General features: G+C 46.3%; 1 protein-coding gene across 10 annotated transcripts in view; it reads right to left on the reverse strand.

The window, feature by feature from the left end:
* The window catches only part of SLC44A3 (solute carrier family 44 member 3), a 106,666-nt gene that overhangs the window by 29,163 nt on the left and 61,565 nt on the right, over positions 1-15,938 (reverse strand). For 6 of the 10 annotated variants that reach the window (XR_012000756.1, XR_012000755.1, XR_012000758.1 and 3 more), the window contains exon 12: positions 13,920-14,006. Coding sequence is in view for 5 of the 10 variants with exons in the window: in XM_072754559.1 (XP_072610660.1) it covers positions 13,920-14,006 (87 nt within the window). In the remaining 5 variants the exon portion in view is untranslated. The remainder of the gene's footprint in view (positions 1-13,919; positions 14,007-15,938) is intronic. The other 4 variants (XR_012000757.1, XR_012000759.1, XM_072754560.1 and 1 more) reach the window with 1 other exon arrangement.

Raw genomic sequence — 15,938 nt, forward strand, 5'->3', positions numbered from 1 at the left:
CGAAACAGACCCTCAAATACAGACAACTGATGGTTGCCAGAGGGAGAGGGAGGTAACACGGCTGAGGGAGAGTGGGAGATACAGACTTCCAGTTAGGGAGTAAATAGGTCGGGGGCTGTAGGGCACAGCATAGGGAATAGAGCCAACGGTATTTATTGCATCAGTGTTGTATGGGGACAGGTGGGAGCCACGCTGTGGCGAAGCAAAGCATAGCATACAGTTGTTAAATCACTATGTTGCACCCTCGAAACTAATGTAATACTGTGTGCCAACCCGACTTCAGTAATAATTTTTCAAAAAAAAAAAAGAATTAAGATAGAGACTTAAAGGCAATTTGTCTCCCTAGTGAGTAATTTCTAAAAAATAAGGAAAAAAGCAGGAGGAGGTTAGAGGAGGTGAGAGTCCCCTTCACACTTTGTCCCACCTCCTGATTTTAGTGAGTTTCATTATTAACCCGCACCTCACAGTGTCTGCGGGGTCCCTCATGATCCCTCTGCTGCAAATCGTGTTCCTTCAGCCAAGACGCTCTCACAGAGCCCCCTGCTCTCTCTGTGAAGCTGATATTTGTTGAATGATGAAAGATGCTTTTGGCAAACCCAAGAATGCTTCCAAATAATATTTCTTCATACAAAACCCAAAGTCACTCTATCGGTACATTTGTTCTTTTGGCAGAAAGTTAGGATTAAAAGGCACCCCCCTCCCCACATCACCCAGGAAAATCCTCTCATTTTACCGATGAGGAAAAGGAAATCTCAACATGCTAGGTGACCAGGCAAAGGTGACAAAAATGGAACATGGATTAGGTGTTCCTGGCCAGCGCCCCTTCTTCACACAAATCCAGAAAAAGCCAAACCAGGCAACTGCATCTTGCTGAGCCTGACCTGTCCATTTGGTGTGTGAGCAAGGCTCTGCACCCTGCCATGAAAACCCACCAGAATCACAGAGTAAGAATGACGTGCAGGATGCAGGGCTGTGAAGGAAGTGCTGCCTTGGTCCAAGACACCCTTCACCATCGCAGGGGGCTCTCGCATCCATTCAGCTCATTGACCCGTGCACCGTCAGTGCAGGGACTGACCCAGGCAGAAGGGAGGCTGGATCTTCCAGGGGGCCGGATGGAGCTTGCACATCTGTGACATGGGAAATGCCTGCTCTGTTGTTTTGACTTCAGGCTTTATCAGATAGAAGATTAAATAGATGGGCCGTCCCGGGTTAGTGAAGACCACGGGTTTCCTGTCCCCCTCACCCTTCTCTTTGACAAGAAACTCCAGACAGCACAGTGAAGCCACTAAGGCCCCCGATTTGCAGTCCGATGGAGCTAACCCCCCTCGGGAAGCGCTGGGCCTGTTTCCTCGCTTGTACAAAGGGGGAAATACGACCTGATACACAGCATCCCCGAGAGGATAAGCCCAGGCTGTGTATGTCAAATGTTTAGGGGGTGCCCTGCGTACTGTAAAAGCACAAGAGATGGCTGTTATTTATAGACTTTAGGAGGCGGGTTCTTTAGCACCATAAGAAAATGTCACGCTTCTCTGATCTGAAGCTCAGGACTGTGGAGCTGTCAAGAGGAGATGGAGCACAGAAATGGGCAAGTGTACACGTTTTCATATACCCTGTGGTTTTGGGAGATAGTTTTAAGTCACATGTCTGTCCTTCCCTGAACACGTTTTTGGGGGACACAGGGCTGGTGAGGCAAAGCCTGACCTGTATGAGAAAGGCCTGCTGACAGAGGGCCAGGTCGTCGACGGGAAGGTCACTGGTTGCAGAGAATGATTGTTGGTTTGTACCATAACCTGGTCCGGTTTGCAGCAAAAAACTCATAAGCGAAATGCATTTGCTTAAAGACACTATAATAACAGATCCTTTCTTCCTGAAGCTTCAGAAGACTATCCGACCTTCCCCTTTAGCCTCCTCCGTCCAAGGGCACTTCTCGGAAAGCAGTTTCCCTGGAAGTCGGTCAAGGTGGTGGTAGCACAGTCCTAGTGAGAACGGGTAGCTCTTGCCAGCTTGTATTTCTGTTTCCTTTAGTCCCTCCCTGCTACTCTTAGCAGAAGCCAGGGCTGGTGCTGAGAAAGTTCAGGGCCTCCTCTTCCATCATCTTTCCATCCACGGACAAGGTTAGGGCTGGGGACAGGGCACCCAGCCAGGTCAGCAGCCTGTTGTTCTTGGGACCTCACCAAGTTTCTGGGTTGCCACCTTGATGGAGGCGGGACGTGGGCCTGGCAGACAGGCGGAGGGCGCCCTTCCCCGCCCCCACTGCTCTGCGTTCTGACGTCTTGACCAAGGCATCTGGCCTCAGCTGTCTCACAGCCCAAATGAATGCAAGTCTAGCAAATGCTCCTCCCTGCTCCGCCCAGACGCCAACTGAGGCATTCTGTAAAAGGCAAAGGAGGGGGAAGATGAACCCACTTGAAGAACTGTCAAAGCCTGGATCCGCTTGCCAAGACTCTTAGGAACTGCCTAGCCCCACCTAGATCAGGAAACAAATTGAACTAAATTCCCTGAATTGCTTCTCTTGCTAGTTTTCACAGCCCTTGTTTCTCAGTCATCTCTTGAGATGGGACTGCGAGTGGAAGGAGTGTCTGGGGGTGTGGGGGGGACACCTGGGTGGCTCAGTGGTTGAGCGTCTGCCTTCAGCTCAGGCCATGATCCTGGGGTCCTGGGATCCAGTCCCACATCCACCTCCCCACAGGGAGGCTGCTTCTCCCTCTGCCCATGTCTCTGTGTCTCTCATGAATAAATAAATAATTTTTTTTTAAAGGAAGGAGTGTCCAGCTACCCCAAGTATATGTGCGATGGCTTCCTCTGTTCTCTTGACCCCTGTTTCTTTTCCCCGTGTACTTTCTCCTTTTCCTCTTCATCACATGCCCCACTCAGGCTCTGTGCTCATTCCCTTAGGTGAGGTTAGGAGGCTCTTGAGGGGTGGGGGCACGAAGACACCCAGTCTGCAACTCTTATTAGCTTTTGTTTTCCAAAACTTTAAGCTCTTTAAGCTCTTACCTACCAATGGAGAAGGTGAAGGAAGAGGATTCTCAGTTTGAAGGAAATGTCTCAGAGTGCAGGTAAGCATGCAGTATTTCTTCCAACCCTAGATTAGAAAAGGAGACTCCCCTGGGCTGAAAGGAGGGAAAAGAGATCTGTAAGCCTGACCAGGAGTCCAGGTCTCTCTCTCTCTCTCTCTCTCTCTCTCTCTCTAGCAGAGCGTGGAGAGATGGCAAGACTCTGAAGGGAAGTGCCCACTCCTAGGGTCTGGGTTTGCCAGGGGGGAGGGGGCTCCAGAGACATAGGGCTTTCAGTGCTAAAACCAGAGCATTCCAGACAAAGTGGGAGGATTGGTTAACTAACCACTACATAGCCAGGCAGACAAGACTGTGAGGGGCCTTGCAAAAGATGCCTGCTTCCCAAGTAAAGCCTAAAGATGGGATGCTATGGACAGAAAAGGGGAATGTCTCAAGGGCAACTCATGTGTACTAATGCCTGGGGATACCTGAAATTTCCTATAAGCCCATGCCGGGAGAGCCCAAGAATACCAGCTGATATTTACTGCCAATCCAGTGTAATGAGAGCTCAAGATTAGAAATTAGGTTAAGACACATGATACAGTATTTCCTGCACATCTGAGTGTGTGCCTGAGAGTCACAGCCATGTGGGAGTCAATCAAAGACGATAGGCAGAGGCCAGTAGCCAGAGCACCGTCAGATTCCAGCTTGTAGCAGAATGTGAATTAGTCACTGGGGCACTGAAGTGGCTTTTATTTCCTCAACCACTGGGACTCACACCTTTCAGGTTTTTCTCTATGAAGGCATCCTTTAGTCCCCGGGCAACAATCACTTCTTCCTCCCAACCAGTCTGAATCTCTAGAACAAGGACAACTGGAGGATGATAGTACAGGATTGTCCTCCCTGTCACTGTCTTGCTTAGAAAGGAATGGAAGAGAGGAGGGGAAGGCATGGGTTCAGAGGTGGGCATTCTGAGTCCTCTGACAGTAACTATTCCAGGGGCAGTCCCAGATGGAGAAAAATGACATCAGGAAACTTGCCATCATGGGAAGATTAGATTTGGGATACGAGCTACTTAATGGTTTAATTTCATTTCCCACGCTAAATGAATTTGGGAAATGTTGAAGCTAATCTATAATCTTTACAATTTTTTAAGTTTTTACTTAAACTCCAGTTAACATGCAGTGTATCATTGGCTTGGGGTGTACAATACAGTGATTCAACACTGCTATACAATGGCCAGCGTTCATCACAAGTGCGCTCCTTAATCCCCATCACCTCTGGGGGGATGGGTTAAATAACGCTTACATTTCTCAAGCACTTAGGGTACTGCTGAGCACTTGAACTGTGAAAGTTCCTTTTATTCTGAACCACCTCCCCAACCCGGCCCCCACCCCAGCTGGGAATCCCAGATGATGGCGGGTCCAGCCTCAGTGGCCCGGCCAGCATGGTGCCCACAGCAGACATGAGCAGATGGGAAGGACACAGGAGTCCCTCTGCAGCTGCCACAGCCCCACATCGAATACTGTTCACCAGAGCGGTGTTTTCGTGTGTTACCTGCTTCCTTATTTGTGAGGAAATTGGATTTTGCTAACCTCAAAAGTAGTTTCCATAGACCAGAGTTAAAAACACATGCAACCTCCCTCAGAATACTTGCAGGGTAGCTAGAGCATGCCACGGTGAGAAGGCCCAAAGAGCTTTAGGGGTTGCTTGATCTTGTACAGGATGCTCAGGCTTGTGAACACCGTCGTATAGTAAAGCAAGTGATGATTTCTTGCAACAGATGACCTATGAACCAGTGTGGCTGGAAAAGGTCCTAATTGCCCTTGACAGGCAATGACACAATGGCCCGGGACTGCTGAAAAATGGGAGTGAAGAAGAAAATGAGCACTAGATGCAGAAGAGAAGGGGCCGAATGGATTGCTGTGCAAGGTGTGTTTCTTCAACCTCAGGCCACATCATTTCTTATCTGCTGGTCATGGGTTTGGACTGGAATGCTGACTTTCCCTCACTATCACCCTTCATGAGGGGGAAGCCTGGGCCACTCTTAGCAATTCAACTGCTCCAAACAAGTCATTAATGCAATGGTCCTGGGAAGAGAAAGGTATATTTCGGGACTTCCCTATGGATGCTGATACACTTCAAACTGAGCAGCCTTCGTGAATAACCCCAGGAGCTCCGCACTACTCTAAGTGCATAGGAAAGAATCAGAGCCCATCACTTAGTGGGCTGGTGATCATGAAAATGAGTTTCATTTATTCAGTACATACCTCTCTACATGCCAGGCATGAAACTAACAGTTTTGTAAACATTACCTATTAATTATCTCTAATAATCCTAGGAGATAGGTGTTGTACCCAAGTTGTCTGGCACATGGCAGATTTCCAATATTTGGTGAATGAATGAATGAATAAAAATGAAAGTCACTAAACCCTCTCCTTCCCCTCACAAAAGAAACTGACACTTATAGAACATATGCTGAGCCAGACAGCATGCTACAATCTATGTACTGACTTAGTTGGCCTTCTCACTGCCTATGAGGTGGGTTTAAGAATTTTGCTTTAAATATGGGGTTTGTCCAATGTCACACAGTAAGTGGGAGAGCTATAATTCAAGCCCAGACCTGTCTGCCTTCTTCCCACTTTATCAAACTACTAGGAAATGGGTATATGGTCCAGATCCAAGGAGAGGGGAGAGGGGAGGAAGAAGGAGTTCTTGTAAGATGTGGATAAATGTTTGGGCACCTGGGTGGCTCAGCTGGTTAAGCGATCAACTCTTGATTTCACCTCGGGTCATGATCTCAGGGTCCTGGGACTGAGACCTGTATCAGGCTCCCTGCTCAGTGGCAAGTCTGCTTGTCTCCCTCTGCCCCCTCTGCTCCTCCCTCTGCTCACAAGTGCACGCTCTCTCTCCCTCACAAATAAATTAATAAATCTTAAAAAAACAAGGTGGATAAAGGTCTTTCAGAAAAAAGGGAGAGCTAAAGTGTAAGAAGAAGAGAAGAATCTTGGAGAAGGAAGCTGAGGGCTCAGAACCATTAATAAGAGGGGAGATCCCATCCTTCCCAGGATCCAAATGTTCCCCAGCCTTTTGCCCTAGAAGCATGAAACTGACTTCCATGTTGTATAAGGAGCGGGATAGATATCCCTATAGTTGTGTTTAAAAGCTAAGCCAGGGCAGCTCACATCGTGTAATGTGGTGTATTTGTCTGTCTCCAGTGTCTCAGTGATGCTTGTGAGGGCAGAGGGAGAGAAGAACACAAGGTAGAGTAGAGGAGAAAAGGCACTGCCTACTGCGTGACCCTGGTTGAGGGTTTCAAGCCTTCTGGACCCCAGATTCTGCTGTAATGAGGGAAGGGTGCCCCATGATCTCTATAGTTGCAGGGTCTGAGTTTCTGCCCTACGGAAGCAGTGCCCTAGTGGACTGAGGAAGACCTGGGTTTGAATCCTGGTGTCGGGTACCTCTATTTGTGTTTCCATGGCCAGGGACCTCCTTTAGGGTAACAATTCTCATTTGCTCCCAGAGGGGGGAATATGACTTAAGGGACTGGTGAGTGTGGGGGGAGGAGCAGAGCTCAGGCTGGCTTAGCCCTTTGTCATTCTCTTTGGTAGCCTCTTATCACTAAGAGTGCACCTTCTCAGCTTGTGGTGGTAAGCTTGCAGGAGAGACCCCAAAGGCAGGTCTACACTGTTGGCAGGTCCTGGGAGAGAGTGAGCTGGTCTCTCTGTTTCAGGAATGAAACATTAATAAGCTGTTCCTACAATGCATTTTCTGCCACATTCCCTAGGCACTCAAGGTGGTTTTTAAAAATGTTTTAACATATTTTGAATTTTTAAATTTTCATCTTAAAAAACATTTTATTTATTTATATTTATTTGAGAGAGAAAGAGAGTTTGTGTGTGTGAGCAGGGGGAGAGGCAGAGGAGGAGAGAGAGGGACAAGCAGACTCTGAGCTGAGCACAGAGCCTGACATGAGGCTCAATCCCAGGACCCTGAGATCAAGACAGCCCAAACCAAGAATCGGATGCTCAACCGACTAAGCCACCCAGGCAACCCTTAACACATTTTTTTTAAAGACTTCATTTTTAACTAATCTCTGCACCTAACATAAGGCTCAAACTCACAATTCTGAGATCAAGAGTCACATGTTCCACCTTCTGAGCCACACAGGTGCCCCTCAAGGTTTAATCTTTATCTGTTTGACTCTTGTGTCTCTTGGTTGTTCAGAACTTGAACAAGGAAAAAGGAATGATTTATTAGATCTGCAAAACTTCAACATTTAGCTCTGTTACTTTCCCCCTGCCCCAGAGCAGGCTGTTACTTAACTTCTCTGAATCTAAGTACATCATCTTACAGAAAAGAAAAGAAAGAAAAGAAAAGAAAAGAAAAGAAAAGAAAAGAAAAGAAAAGAAAAGAAAAAGGATAATAATCCTTTTATTTATCCTATCATGTTCACAGGACTATTTGCGAGGATGCAGATGGTCAATACATGTAGCTAGCACGGTGCTTGGCACATGCAAGTGCCCAGTAAGTGGAGGTATTCTTGTCTTCAGGAGTTACATGCCATGGACAGTCAGAGTAACTAACGCCTAATACTCGGTTGCCTCTCAGGAGGGTTTTCTGATTAGCTAAGGGCTGCGTGCACAACTTACCCTCCCTTCCCCATGGTGACACAGTCATTCACTCAACAGACATTAATTGCCTCTCTGAGAGGGCAGAAACATTTCAAGTGAGGAAGGACGTCAGAGTCCAACCATCTTAAGATGGCAGCTGTTCACTGGGCCTTACCCCAAAAGGAGGAGAGGCTGCTAGAGCCCACATGGGGAAGATGGCTTTAGGGCCTCACCCTCCTGATCCCTGACCCTTGTAATACGCCCACAGCAGGTGGGAGCTGGGCTCCAGAGAGGCTGCTCCCAAGAAGGCACATAAAGCCATGGCCCTAAGCACAGCAGGTTCAGAGCCACGTGCCAGGAAACCTGAGGATACAGTTAGTTTGCCTGCAGACAGTCTGGGTCCCCTGACAAATAGGTGTCTCAATTCCTTTCTATCTAAAGCCAGGGTAGTAGCATTTGCCACCAAACAGCTGGGCTGTGAGGATTAACATCGTCTATAAATGGGCCTTAATGCAAACTATCATATTGACACACATGTTAGCTTTTTCCTAAAACATGCACACTTGGACACACCTCTCCAAGGCCCTCCCCATCAGCTGGCTGCCCCCAGAATAGCTGGGGAGTGGCAGGATCCAGAGCCACTGCTGTCATTGAGAGAATGGCCTCCTGGACATCCTGTGAGGAGGCCACCTATCATGGTGACGTCAGCTACCGAAAGCACCGTATCCTCTTAAGAAACTTTGCATCATTTTCATAATCTAGTGAGAGAAGTTGCACAATATCCATTCCTTTTTTTTTTCTCCTGCTGATTTGTACGTGCTGCCCTGGGGAGAGAGGAGTCGTCACTGGAGATCTGCCAGTTGGCTTGGGATGAACCAAAACCTGACAGAGACAGGTCACCGAGTGCCTTTGCTATTGACGGGACTATGAGAAAGAGGATCATTGAAACTGAGTTAACTGCAAGGAAAGCCTGCAGTGGGGAGAGAGGAGAGAAGGCTTTCAGATATTACAAAATCAGGCCTGCCACAAAGGCTTGGAAGACAGAGACCAACATTATGTGCACTGAAAAAAAGGGAGTGGCAGGCTGTGTGGGTTGTAGGAGTGGGCCACGAAGTAGGGAGGCGAGGGATGCGTGTTTTTCAAGCGGCAGTGAGTTTTTCTCTGTGCTGGACTAGATAACATCATCTGGGGCCTTTCTGACCTGTCTATCTGTCAAGAAGACAGGAAGCCATGGGCATTTCTGATCAACTTAGTGTCACATACCCAACAGATGCCAAAGGACAGTAGGCTGGTAGTTTTATGGCCCGCATGAAGGCAGACATGAGTCGTCTTGTCTTCTCAAGTGGCTGACCAGGGCATGCAGCAGAGGTGCATGGGACATGAAGCTGCCAGACGTTACAGGGCTCTCTACTCACGAAGCTGACTGAGGTGACTGGCGTCTCACCAGCATCTGGTCACCAATCATTTTATGTGTTTGCTCCTATCACTGTGTGACAGCAATACTGGGGGAGCTGCTGCGAGGGGATGCAGCTAGATGGCCCCTCACATGCTCAGTGTACCCACAGAATTCAGAGGCTGGAGATCTAGGCAACATAAACCATCGCTTGTGGCTCTTTGTGATCCCAGGGCAAGTCTTCAGCATGGATAAGAAGTATGATGTGAAAAAAACAGCTTGTCATTTGGAACCTGAGAGACACACAGTTCACACTTTGCCCCCTCTGCGATGCGGCAGTGTGACCACCGTGTGGCCCACCCCTCGGCTGGGCACCACAAGGGTCAGAAAGCTACATTCTCATTCTGCAGAAGCCCAGGAAGGTGGAAGGATTCACCCCAGGGCCACAAAGTAGGCAGAAGCCAACTGCCTGCCTCACCTAGAGCTCCTCCCAGGGGACTAGAGTGGAAATAGTCATTCTCAAATTGTTTGCCCTCAGCCCACAGCTCTCTTCCCAAGTCCATTCCTACTTCTGCTGCAAGAACGAAGGATTGAAGAGGAATGCACTGCTCAACATGATAGGGAGACAATGAATTAAACAGGAGCCAAATAGTCAACAGAAGTAAAATGCTAATTAAGACAAAAATAACTGCAATTGAGCAAAAAAGCCAACCCCAGATAGCTCTGGTGGTACACCCACAGCAAAGTGTTCTTTCCCCAGTTTGCTAATCCCAACTGTGTGTGAGCACATTCACAAGCTTTGCATGGTCGCCAGGCCTAGCCTTGGTAGCCTGACGTCTTGACCGAGTAATGAATTTGAAACGAAGTAAAACACCAATTTTAGTTCATAAGTAGCACATTTTAGGAAGCTTTAGGAACACGCTACGTACTTGACTGATTGGTTAATAGCTCTCTGTTGTATGCAAAAATGAAAACCTATACAATTCTGCTTTTTGCCTATAAGAATTGAAGAAAGAACATTCTAGAATGTTCAGGTCAGTTTGGAACCATTGGAAAGAGTCTTGTGGCTCACCTGTGGGTTTCAAATTTAGAGGAACACTGATCTAAAACGAACATCATGGTTAGGATAGGCATCTGTGTCATCGATGCATCGATGGATGAGAGATGTGCGCTTAGGGAGGTATTTCCACGAGGAACTGTGTGGACCCTGTAAGAAATAAGAGCTGGGCCGTTCCTGCCATTGGGTGAGCCTGCAGAGCCCGGGAGGGGAACTTCTCAGTCAGGCTCCCGAAAAGAGCTGGGAGGGAGAGGGAGGCTACAGGAAGGATCTCCTTGACTGAAGATGTCTGAGAACAGCCAGCCCAGCCTCCTAGAAACTTCGACACTGACTTGCCTGAGGGGCAGGGTGGGTCCTGAGCCCCTGACAAGTCTTTTCTGAATCTATAATTGCATGATTCATCCTTCACCCTTTTCAGTGCCCCTACACCTTTCTCGTCCTCCTCCACAAAACTCTGCCCCATAAAAGCTTTGCTCAGCTGTCAGCGAGCTGATGGGTTTGGACCCAGGCTTGGCCAGGTGCCCGAGAGCTACAGACAGTTCTTGTGACTCCTTCTCCCCTAGTTTAACCCTTGACTGGTTACGGCCTTGGGGCTTGGAGGCAAAACAGATATCGATTTATTAAATCCTAGTGGCCTCTCAAGCCTCATCGGTAAATTGGAGATACTATCTCAGAGGACTGTGGGAAAGATGAACAACTGATACAAAGGCAGGGAAAATGCTCAGCATGCGGCTGGCTGCACGGCGAGCGCTGAAAGCCCACGGCTACTGCTGCCGTGACCTCCAGTGGGTGCTCTATGCTCTATGACATAGGCGATGTCTTCCATGAAACCTCTCCTAAATACCAAGGTTCCCCTTCCTGAGCTCCTGCAGTCCCGATTCCTGCCCTGAGAATGCGCCTCTCTGCACCGTTTTATAATGTCTCCTGTGAATGCCTCCTCCTGCCCCCCACATCGTTCCCCAAACTAGCTTGTCAGCTCCTTGAAGGCCTGGCTTCGCTGTGTCTTGGCTCTGTCACCATAGTCCCCTTTTCTTTCATGCCCGGGCTCAAATGGTTCGAATACAGCATAATCAACACAGTAGTTGTTGGATAAATAAATGTGTGACATGTACCCAGATCATTTTTTTCCAGGTATACACATATTTGGTATTTATGATGTAGAGACAAGCAATGAGAAATGAGGACACGCGGGGTTTGGTCTCCCAGTCTGCAAGTGAATCACTGCACAGCCTTAGGCGGGGTGCCTATAAAACAGGGCAACTGCCACCTGCCGCCCTCCCGGGGCTGGGGTAGGTGGCTCGGGCTTTTAAGCAGCAGTGCGGAAACACAACCAGCTCCTTGATGTTAAGTAAATAAGAGCATCTGGGTTCTGATGGTAACAAATGGGCCCCGTTCTCTTTTATCATTTCCCAGCTCCGATTGCACCAAACAAGGCCAATAAAATAGGCCTCGCCTGCCTCTTTTAAATCAGACTTCCAGAGAAATCTTCCCCCAGTAATTCATGACAGTGCCAGGAGATTTTTCAAAAGGCTAATCTAAATTCCTTCTCACTTGAGGCTCCCTTCCCTTTGTCTTCTGCCAAATGAGACCAACAACAGCTTTGACTACCATTATAGAGTAATTATCTTTATTCTTAAAATCTTTAAGATTTCTGCTTTCCACTCTGCTTTCCACTAGTTGATTTGGACTAGAGAGGCCTGTTTCCTCCCTAGTAGTATTCACATCAACTCTTTTTTTCCTTCTCCATGCTTCCCCCTCTTCCTCCCTTGCCCTAACCCTCAGGCCTCCCAGCAGTGCCCAATGTTAGCTGGTACTGCCTTGGTCCTGGAGGAGCCCCCAAGTGGAAGATGCTCTGACAGCTGGTTTAGGCCGAGGCCTTCTGCAGCAGCACCCTGATCAGAACCTGAAAGACCAAGCAAGCCCCTTTTGCAACACTGACGGACCACGTGCGGGATCCAGGCTAGCTGAACCTTGTTGTGATTCAGGGAAAATTGCTCTCATTGTACATCTGTTATAGGGTCCCTTGCCTGTGTAATGGTAATTAAGGTGTGGCTAAAACCATGCTCCTTATGATCTTGGAAACACTTTGAACTCCCAAGGGAAAGGTACTGGGTTAACATGAGGTGGTGAAATTTCAGAATGCAGAAAATATGTCCCTTAGGATAACAAGGCAGAGGAAACAAGCATAAACGTATGATTTACGTTTAACATAAGCAAGCATAACATAAACATAAACATAGCATAAACATAAACAAGCATAAACAGCAAATTTGTCTTCAAATGAAACCTTGGGCGGATTCCCACTCCTAGCCCAGATCAGAGTGGAACCGCTCTGTTCGGAAGGCAGGGTAAGGTGGTAGAGGTAGGGGGCCAGAGGCCACGCTTCCGCCTCCCCACCCCCTGCTCACCTCGCCACCCACCCTCCTCTCCTGAAGTAGTGGTTCCTGCAGCGTCTACAAGGAGCCCCTGGGTTTCCATGAACGAAGGAGACAGAAAGAAGGTGAATTTACATATTTAGCGAGAGCGGATGGCAAGTCAACTTCATGGCCTTATGGGACCCTGTGGAGTTGATCTATATGTTTCTTAGCCTTGATTTTCCTACATATTTTATCACTGTTATTCTTTTTTTGTAATGGGTCTCAAAATCTTTGAAGAGTAAGTTGGTGTCTGGATATGCGCACACAGTTCTAGGAAGAGAGAAGCGGGCCTATCACATCCATGACAAGGCATTCATAGGGTTTGGTTTCACTTGGGATACCACTCAGCATTCTGAAAGGTGCTATGGCATTTTACTGTGCTTTACACATGCTGGCTTAATGCAAACGGAATGAAAACGAAATACACTCTAAAATGAACTCCAAGATTTTTAGGAGCTAAAAATAGAGCTTTTTACTGTAAAACTACACTTTCCCCTGAATAATGAAAGGTATTCTTAATACCACTTATCATAAGACATTAAACATGGATGGTCTACTTAGTCCCTTTACTTCGGCTGGTATATTTATTAGGAAGAAGGGCAATAATAAGAAATACTCTGCTAAGCGAGATTTCTGTGGATTTCTAAATTCTAAAACAGCTTGCTGGCTTAGAAAAATACTGCTTTGTGTAAATTTGACTAAGGGCTATTAATTTCCTAAATTATCTACAGAAAAACGTAACATGTATTTAAGTGTCCATCAGTTTGAAAGACTCGAGGAAAAAATCTGAAATTCAAACAATTGCAGTATATAATTTTTCTGATTTTTAAAGGAATATTTATAGCTTGAAAGGGAAAAGCTGGTGAAATACAGAAAAATCAGAGAGGCAATTCTTCTCCCATTTCAGGAAAATTATAGTTCTTGAGGAAGACATTGACAATTAGCTCTCAGTTGACACATACTCATTATGCTGGAATTTCTAAAGACTCCTCCCCTTTTTATTTCTGAGAGGGAAAACACATTTCTTTCAGAATTAGAAGAATGGCCTTAATGACCTGTATAATCTCCAGGCCAGAGGCCAGATCCATCAGATAGCCTGCTATCCTCTGGTCAAAGCTAAGAATAAGTTTCACATTTTTAAGCTGTTGAAAAAAAAATCAAAAGAAGAAAAACATCTCTTGACAGGTGAAAATTATATGAATTCACATTTCAGTGTCCATAAATAAAGGTTTTTGGAAAGCAGTTGTGCCCATTCATTTGCATTTTGCCTGTGGCCGCCTTCCTACTACCACGATAGAGTTGTTACAACTGAGATTGAAAAAAGCCTAAAACATTTATACAGTCTGGCCTTTCACAGAGAAATCAGCCAACCCCTGACCTAAGAGATGGAGTCCACTGGAGCGCCCCTCTGTGTGTCCGCGGGGACCGTGGTAGAAGACGTACCTGGGTGAGTTGGCGCAGGCATTTGTCGAGACACCAGAAACAGCAGAAGCAGCATCTGAACATGCACCTGGACCATGCACCATGCTGCTGGGTCAGGATCAGAACCAAACGAACAGAGTCAGAAACATGAGAAGGAAGGAAGCAGGCAGTTTCTGCAGACACACTACGTTTCTAGTGGGAGATTTATCCACCTGGGGAAGCAGTGCAGCACTTCTCCCTCAGTGGGGGCGAGGTCCTTCTATCTGCACCTGCTGCTACTAATTATTACCATTATTATCACTGATGAGGAAAGTTTGTCTCCTGTGGGCTTACCTTGTTATGATTGCTGTTGGCCTCAGCAGAAAGGGAAATGTCTAGTCCATATTCACTAGCAAAGGTAGACTAGGCTCTCTGGTTCTAGCTAAAAAAAAAAAAAAAAATTCTTTTCCATCTTCCCCTAAGTGTCATCAATTATAAACTTTGCTTTTCCAAACCAGTTTGTATTCATGAAAGATGCATATCCCAAAGACTGTAAAACAAATAATGCCTTGTAGATACTAATTATGCACCCATAGAAAAAAAGGAATCAAGTTTAACATTTTTTGCAAAAAAAAAAAAAAAATCCCATACTGAGATATTCAGGGCTAAATTTCAAGGGACAAATTAGCCCTTTGAAAGATGATTTGGACATATGCATAGCTCAAGAGTGAAGAATTTAATGAAACTTTTAGAGGAGGGTTGAATGTGTCCCACTCACTGCCCAGAGTTTAAAAAAACAAAATCCTGTAAACAATCCTGAAATAGTTCTCCCTGGGGACCCCAGGAGTAACTCAGCCTTATATGGACATTTTCTTGTCCTTATGTTAACTCAATTGGATGAAACTTTATCTGGATACTTTTCAGCCTGGCCGTGGTTGTCAATGAGCCATTGCATGTAGGAAAGATCACACAGTGGCCATGAGAAGTGTTTAAATTGTAGACACAGTGTGAGGCTGTATTGCCGAGGAAAATCATGTCTTTTTAATGGAAGGACACATTTCTTCAGTAGTGAGATCAGTAAAGGGGACTTTGGCCCCTTGATTCTTTTGGGATCTAATGAGTGATAAATAACCCTTTAGACCTCTACCAGAGAGACCAACCCACAGACTTTTCTTTTAGATTTATGAAAGGCTTCTGGTCCAGAGTTTTAAGTGCCTAGTTCTAGAAGGATGGCAAGGTCCCCTACTGCTCATTACTCTGTGATTACCTATTGCTAATGCATATACTGAATATATCAAAAATAAAAAAAACCTGCCTGCTTTACAAAAAATCCTTCTTGAAATTGAAAGATCAATTGCAAAATGCAGGAGCCAAGAAAAACTAGATTCGGCTTAGAATTGGAATGCCTCTGAGTCACCAAAATACATATATTTTTTTTACCACTTGAAATTTAGCCCTGAAAAATGTCACTATAGAATTTATTTCTCAAAAAAGTCAAACTTTGATTATTTTTTAATATGGGTACATAATTAGTATCTACAATGCAATCTTTCAAACAATTTAAAATATAGTAATAAATCTAGGTGGTGGGGATCCCTGGGTGGCTCAGCGGTTTAGCACTGCCTTCAGCCCAGGGCGTGATCCTGGAGACCTGGGATCGAGTCCCACATGGGGCTCCCTGCATGGGGCCTGCTTCTGCCTCTCTGCCTGTCTCTCTGCCTCTCTCTCTCTCTTATCTCTCATGAATAACTGAATAAAATCTTTAAAAAAAAATCTGTGTGTAAAACTTCCCCAAGTTACTATGTACACATCCCTACATCTAAAAGGTTAGAATAGGGGCACCTGGGCGGCTCAGTGGTTCAGCGTCTGCCTTTGGCTCAGATAATCTCGGGGTCCTGGGATCATGTCCCGCATCAGGGTCCCCGTGGGGAGTCCGCTTCTCCCTCTGCCTATGTTTTTGCCTTTCTCTCTGTGTCTCTCATGAATAAATAAAATCTTTGAAAAAATAAAAATAAATAAAAGGTTAGAATTAGGTAAACTTGTGACACTCTGATCAAGTCA

Source organism: Vulpes vulpes, chromosome 3 (assembly GCF_048418805.1).
Source record: "Vulpes vulpes isolate BD-2025 chromosome 3, VulVul3, whole genome shotgun sequence".
Taxonomy (NCBI): Eukaryota; Metazoa; Chordata; class Mammalia; order Carnivora; family Canidae; genus Vulpes; species Vulpes vulpes.